At 32.9% G+C, this 6,946-nt stretch overlaps 1 protein-coding gene across 2 annotated transcripts; it reads right to left on the bottom strand.

The window, feature by feature from the left end:
• Positions 1 to 2,888: 2,888 nt before the first annotated feature.
• LOC119689826 (tRNA selenocysteine 1-associated protein 1-like) lies at positions 2,889 to 6,017 on the bottom strand. Of its 2 annotated transcripts, XM_038104740.1 has the most exons (3): positions 5,871 to 6,017; positions 3,885 to 3,991; positions 2,889 to 3,825 (listed from the first exon to the last, which is right to left on the bottom strand). In XM_038104740.1, the coding sequence occupies exons 2-3, from the start codon at positions 3,927 to 3,929 to the stop codon at positions 3,031 to 3,033; spliced, it is 840 nt and encodes a 279-aa protein (XP_037960668.1). In that variant the 5' UTR covers positions 3,930 to 3,991; positions 5,871 to 6,017; the 3' UTR covers positions 2,889 to 3,030. The 2 variants fall into 2 exon arrangements, with proteins under 2 accessions (XP_037960668.1, XP_037960669.1); XM_038104741.1 differs by lacking the exon at positions 5,871 to 6,017 and having other exon boundaries at positions 3,881 to 3,962.
• Between the last annotated feature and the right edge of the window lie 929 nt (positions 6,018 to 6,946).

Raw genomic sequence — 6,946 nt, 5'->3', positions numbered from 1 at the left:
GAAGCTACTACAGTTCTTACTGGTCATTGGTGTATAGGAACACACGCCGAGAAACAGCGCCTTCCCCAAAATCCTCAGTGCAGATGTTGTGGAAACCTGCAGGAGAAAGAAACAATAATACCTTTTCTACAGAACATATAGTTGCTTAGGAAAATACTGCAGTCTGATAGTTTACCAGACTGCTCAACGGTGAAAATGAAAGACCTATTAAATTACCTAAATTCAGCGGAATGGATTTAGTCTGTACTCTTCTATACTAGGATGTTTGCGAGGAATGTGATAGCGAAACGGCGAAAAATCGCTAATTGAGGTACGTGGAAGTTTTCTAATGGCCTGCCACTGCTACTGCAACCAACCAATCAACCAACCATAGAAGGTATATTATTGAGTTATTACAATTACGCAATATACCATATATATCTCTCCGGTCTTCGTGAAAATTATTCAATGAATTTGCGTATTATACATTGTGTGGTTGTCTTAGCAGGAAGGACACGCACTTACGAGTACAACACAAACGGAGCAATTTTCGTAAATTTATTTTGTCATTTTGTAATTAGTAAACACGCTCTGCTGTTTGCGATGCACTTGACAAGACCGCAGAGTTTATCTCACATAACCATAAATTCTGCAAGCATCCTTTCCCAAAACAAAAGCAACAAAAAAATTGTCAACATATTTCATTACATTAAACACATCACCCACGTCATCTGCATCTGCATCAGCCAACTCAGCCAGCTGAGCTAGTTCAGCCAGTTCAGCATGAAACTGTCAGTATTAAGCCAAAGTCAAAGGAAAACTTAAAAGGACAATAAAGGGAAGGGACGGGAAAAATCTAGGAAAATGTTAAGTAAGACAATGAATGCATTTTTCATACGCATTTTGACAAAGAATTACAATCCTTTAAAATTATTGACGGAAATCACTTAAAGCAGAAATAAATAAGACAGCTTGCTTCTTATGCAGCGACTGTGGCTGATACTGTTTCGCATATATTTGCAGCTGCAATGACAGCACTTACTGCTGCTCCACTAGGTTAAGAGCAAGCAAGGATCAACGAAATGCAATTTCAGTTGTAATATGATGCAAGAGCGCAAGGATGATGTCATTAGTATGGAGCGCACTAAAATGGTAAACAAAGTATCTTGTACGCGTATTATTGACTAGCTTCTGGCTTCATAACGTTGCAGTGATGGCGCAAGGATTGCAAGCTCATACATACCGAATGGCAAGGATAATCGAGGATGCTCATTGCAGTTGTTGGTGTTGTGTAGTTTCATAATGTGCAACTTGCAAGAATAATGAAAAATATAAAAATGCAGTTGAGTGTATTTCACTTTCCATTGTTAAATTTATGTGAAATCAATGCTTTGCATTGAAAGGAAATCAACCGTTTACTGCAAATGTTAAAGCCATGAAAATTAATGTGAGATGTCCTTTTCATTCCGTTTTACTTTCTTGAAATGTTTTAAATTGTTCGGAGGGCGTAAAAGTTGTTTTAAAGTAAGAGGGTGGTAAAATTTCTTGCAGGTTATTAATATCATTGATTGGACAAAGTAAAAATAAATAAAAAATTTAAATAAATATTTTCATGATATTCAATTACAAACAAAGAACTTTTTCGTCCATTCTGTAGCATACTTTAAGCTATTTAACTTAAATGAAACTTAAACATATTAAACGGCATTAAGGCGGACAATGTCGTCGGGACCGGTGTAGAAAAATGTTTGACGCAATTCAAATTGTCCCGATGTGCTAATTTGATAACAAATTTTAGTTGAGCCAGCAATTTAAAACAACTATAACAACTATTCAGCTACGCTATATAACGAAATAATTTTCTTCTCGAGATATCAAGGTTTGAAGTAGCATTAATTACACTAACAAAAAAAACTACAAGCGCCATCTAATGGCAATCAAATTAATTTAATGCCACTATAGCAGTTTAGATTCTACGAAATCTAAGACATTTATCTTTGGCAAATATCGTACAAAAAATATAGAAAAAGCTTTTGGTGAGAGAAAGTCACGGGAAATGGCGACATTTGACAGTGCCAACACGTTGTTAAGAGAAATACTACTGAGCTAATAATCAAGCTTTTTAATTTCGAGAACCGATCACAGTATCACTGGTCTTAAAATTATTTCTTATATTTAAGTATTCGCAGATTTCTTTTTTTTTTAAACTGCAAGACTGCTAAAATAATTTTGAATACATAATCAATTTTATTATTACTCTATTATTATTATTATTTAACAATAGGCTAGGAATGCACCCCGACCTAGAAGATCTATTGTGCACCTAAAGGCCCAACTAAAAAAATCCTAGACTATTTTAAAATCTCGTTATTGCTGTGGGCTTAATTTTATCTATTTGATTTGGGACTATGATTTCGTTTTCAAGATAGTCGAGTCTACGTTTTGCCGCCGCTGGGAAGTTGCATAGGATATAACAACAAAGCTAATAACATATTGTAATTAATAATATAAATATTATATATTTCATATAATTAAAAATCCAGATCAATTTACAAATAATTTAAAAATTTTATTTATTTTATATTATATTGTATTGTATTGGAAATAATAATAAATCACCGTTCGTGAGATACTAAACTACTCCAACTTTCTTATCTCGTATTTCATTACTAATCGTTTTATTGGTACCGGCATATTTTGGAGAACTATATATTCTTTTCAAGCTCCGTTTGTAAAACTACAACTTTAAGAAAATGTTACTAAGTAATAAAAAAATTTTATTTTATTTTATTTATTAGTTTTATATATATATATATATATATATATTTTTTTTTTGTCAAGAATCAAAATGTTAGAAGTCTCGACAAAATTTTTAAGTATTGAAATTAAAGCGTGGAATACCACTAAAATACAAATAATTAAAAAAAAAAATTAAAAAGAAACATTATTACAAAGTTGTAAAACAGTAAATAAATATTATATGAATCAATCCAGGTAAACAGGCTAATTAACATCGGTCTTTACTTATTTATTCAGCTCCTTCCCTTCAAGCTATTGCATGGCAACGTATTGAATACCTGGTTGTTGTAGGTATGAAGGATTTTGTTGTACCTGAATAACAGGGATAGCAACTGGAGCGGGACTTAAGACATAAGGCACAGCGTACTGTACATTGTTCATCATCATGGGATTCTGCTGATACATATTGTAGTGAAGTTGAGGATTATATTGTTGTGGTTGTTGATATAGCTGATAATTCTTACGCTTGGGCAAAGCAATTGTTTTTGACTCAATATTTTGAACAGCATTATTTTGATCATTTTTATTATAACGCAATTTAACTTTTTTGTTTTTAGTAGAAATACGGACTTTTAAAACCCTGGTTCCAAGACCATCATACCCGTCCATTTCTTCAACGGATGCAAATGCATCTTCTTCCGACCCAAACTCTACGAAGCCATAGCCCATATGTATTCCATTCCTATCATAAATCACACAAGCATTTTTTGCGGAAGCGAACCGTTTGGAAAATACTCGATACAGTTGGTACCGACTAATGTCAGAAGATAAAGACCCAACCCAAATACTACATACAGGTTCGTGATTTTTCTCACCGTGCAATGCAAAGTTGAGTCTGAAACGAACGGGTGGATCGGTGTTCGGAATTAATTTTCCGTTAAGTTTATTCATTGCATTCCAAGCGGTTTGATCATCTTTGAACCTAATAAAACAGTATCCAGCACTTTGACCACTTTGACGATCACGAATTATATTAACAAACTTTGGATTTTCATTAACCTTACGAAAGGCCGCTTTGATAAATGTTTCATTCATGTACGATTCCAGCTAATAAAAATATACAAATCGGTTTTAGTTTATCTTTAACTAGTTGAGAACATACTTACATTTCCCATCCAAAGTTGATAGTCAGTAATTAGTGGGTACGCCATTTTTGTAACTGCTGGTTTTAGTTCGGACAACGACAAGATTTTCAATTGAAGAAATCTAAAAACTATAAAAATTTTTTACAATTTGACAGCAAATTTCAAAATTTCATTAAATTCACAATTATTTCTTATGACTTGACATTTTTTTCATGACATTCTGCATAATTTAGAATACAATCAGACAGTCATGTGACCAATGGTCACGGCAGTCTTATACTCTATCTCATCACCTCCATAAAGATATATTATGCAGAGAATCAAATTGAAAGTTGTGTTCTGGTTGCTTAAATTGGCGATTGTGTCTAACTTTAAGATGTGATATTTTTTGGATGAATATTTAAGCGTTTCCACAAAAAAAATATGCAAAGCTTCAAATACTGCCATAAAGCAATTACAGATAGCACAAAATCGGGGTTTAAGAAGACTAATTAAGATTCCTTGGTATATTACAACAACAGGCATGCATAGAGATCTAGGGATCGACTCAGTGAAAAAATATATCAAGGACAGAGCCCTAAAAATATTCACAAAAGTCGATACGTTGCTCAACCCCGCTCTAACAAACCTTAAGTCCACTTCAGAACGCACAGGAAGATATGCTGATCTATGATCTGTCATCAGTTAAAAGATCAATAAATGATAATAATTTTAGTATAGTTAAAACTTAGTGTGGGGCAGGAATGAGCCCCGCAGCCACAAAAGAGTAAAAGTACGCAATAGCACAAACTCAAACCACAACAACAACAACAATAAGTCCTACTAAACGGAAAAATGTTGATATTTATTACTCAGTACAAAAATAATAAATTATAAATAATAATTATAAATAATAAAAGAATTTATTATTTTTGCTCAGTAACACTGTTCAGAGCAACGTGTGGAGGCACAGAAAGCCTCGTCTCCATAACCAAAATTTAATCAAAATTTCTTTGTTGCTTTTGTTTTTTTATTTGCAATAATTAATAAATTAATTAATAATTAATTTCAATAAAGTCGAATTATGACGTTTATCCAAACGGTTGCCAAAGGAAGCAATCTTACTTATGGAAATAGTTTTTAATCTAAAAAAAATGGTTTGTTTAAAAGAACAAACCATCATCATTTTTAGAAAGTGGCGGTTGTCTAGGTGATTGTTGTCCAGGTACTTTCGTTGAGCAATATACTGAGAACATAGCTTTGTAACCATGATATTGTTATGAGGCCCTGACAGTGACAAAGCTCCAGAAGCTGGAGTTTTGATCACAAAGACAAAACTGTTCAGATTGACGTATTTCAAAGTCTGAACGAATTTTTTAACTTGAGTTATGGTAGTGAGATTATGTGAGGTGATGAGTATGGTTCAGAATACATATTTCGACTTATGGAATCTGCGTTATTGCATCTAAGGTGTCATATGCATCTAAATATATAAAATCCGTTTCATCTGCCGTGATTAAAACACGTTGGTATAAACTATTCTATATAATAGGGCCGTACATTAAGTATTTGGATGTTATTTAACTATGAGTAGTTTGTTAAAACGTACGAGTTTTTCTTTTTAATATTTTTAGTCAAAAAATCTTTATAGAACGATAAACATAGGAATATATAATTCCACTGTCTACCTAACTCTATTAGTAAGTTTAGAAAATTGATTACCTTTAAGCGTATAGTTTTGAAATAACATGTTTGGTGCAGTTGGAGAACATGACGACATTTTTCGCGCTTAATACAATCAAGACCTCAACCACATAATAGATAAAACAACAGTGATTTAATGGCTATACTACAGACATATGCTGCGCAGTCTGTAGTATATGTGATCATAAAAAAATGGTCCTTGGAGAAATGGTCCTAAAAAAATGGAGCTAATAATATCGAAAATGATTTTGGAAAGACAAGTGTTCAAAATTGCAGACAATTTATTAAACGTGTTACTTTATTTTTTAAAAAATGTAAAAGTACCTGTGAGCAACTCTTGAAATCCAAAAATCCACTCCTGAAATGAACTTGTTAAAGTATTTCTACTTTAATCAAAAACTATGATCGAAACCGAAAACCAAGTAACAGCACCAATATCCTCTTCTCTATACCTTAGTTTCCGTTAGACACAAAAAGTGATGTATATTAAAAAAATTATTAAATTTTTCTTTCATTAATTTTAACAAAAAAAAAAATCAAATTTTCTTAGCTTACTCGATATACAAAATTATAATAAGTTAAATGGTTAACAATAATAAGGTTTCATTGAAAAATTTTATCAACTCAATCTTTATTCCAATTTTAATATTGTTCCACTTTTATTAGCAGGGGTGTTGCCCCTATAGACAAAATTAATTTTTGCACTTCCCAGAATTGATTTTAGGTGATCATCGTAGAACAACTTCGACGGATTTTGAGGTGATGCGAAAGTGAGAGTCTCTCCATAAACACAGAAGAACTGTTGTTGTTCATTTCACACTTCAATGTTAGTTAGACATAGGTCTTGTATGTTTCAGAAACACTAATATTCCTCTTTCAAGTGAAATAAAGTACCTAGGACTCGTCCTTGATGGTAAACTCACTTGCAATACACACTTAAATAAAGTATACATTAAAGCTTACATTAAGTGCTTTTTGGACAACGTGGTCCTATATAGTTAAACTTGGGGCCACAACCCGAACATAATACTTTGAACATATCTGGCAGTAGTTCGTCTTATCATGACATGTGGTTGCCTAGTCCCGTTGTTGTTGTTGCTGTTGTGATTTGAGTAAATGCTATTACGCACTTTTACTATTTTGTGGCTGAGGGGCACACACCTTTTGCCTAGTCTTGTGGCAAAAGGTCACATAGGCTGAATCTATTACTGTTTGCACGAAGCTTTAAAGACTTGCGTGTTATTAATTGATTGGTGCTATGATAACTAGTCCAACTGTAGCACTTGAGGCTATACTTAGGTTGACACCTCTGCATATAAATATATAATCTACAGCTGCGCTTAATGCGCTCCAATTAAAACTCCATATGAGCACAGTTTGTCTTGATTACAGTCGTGGAA

This window comes from Teleopsis dalmanni, chromosome X (genome assembly GCF_002237135.1).
Source record: "Teleopsis dalmanni isolate 2A chromosome X, ASM223713v2, whole genome shotgun sequence".
In the NCBI taxonomy this organism is placed as follows: domain Eukaryota; kingdom Metazoa; phylum Arthropoda; class Insecta; order Diptera; family Diopsidae; genus Teleopsis; species Teleopsis dalmanni.
Note: the sequence above shows the minus strand (reverse complement) of the source record. Positions and strands in the feature narration are given on the sequence as shown.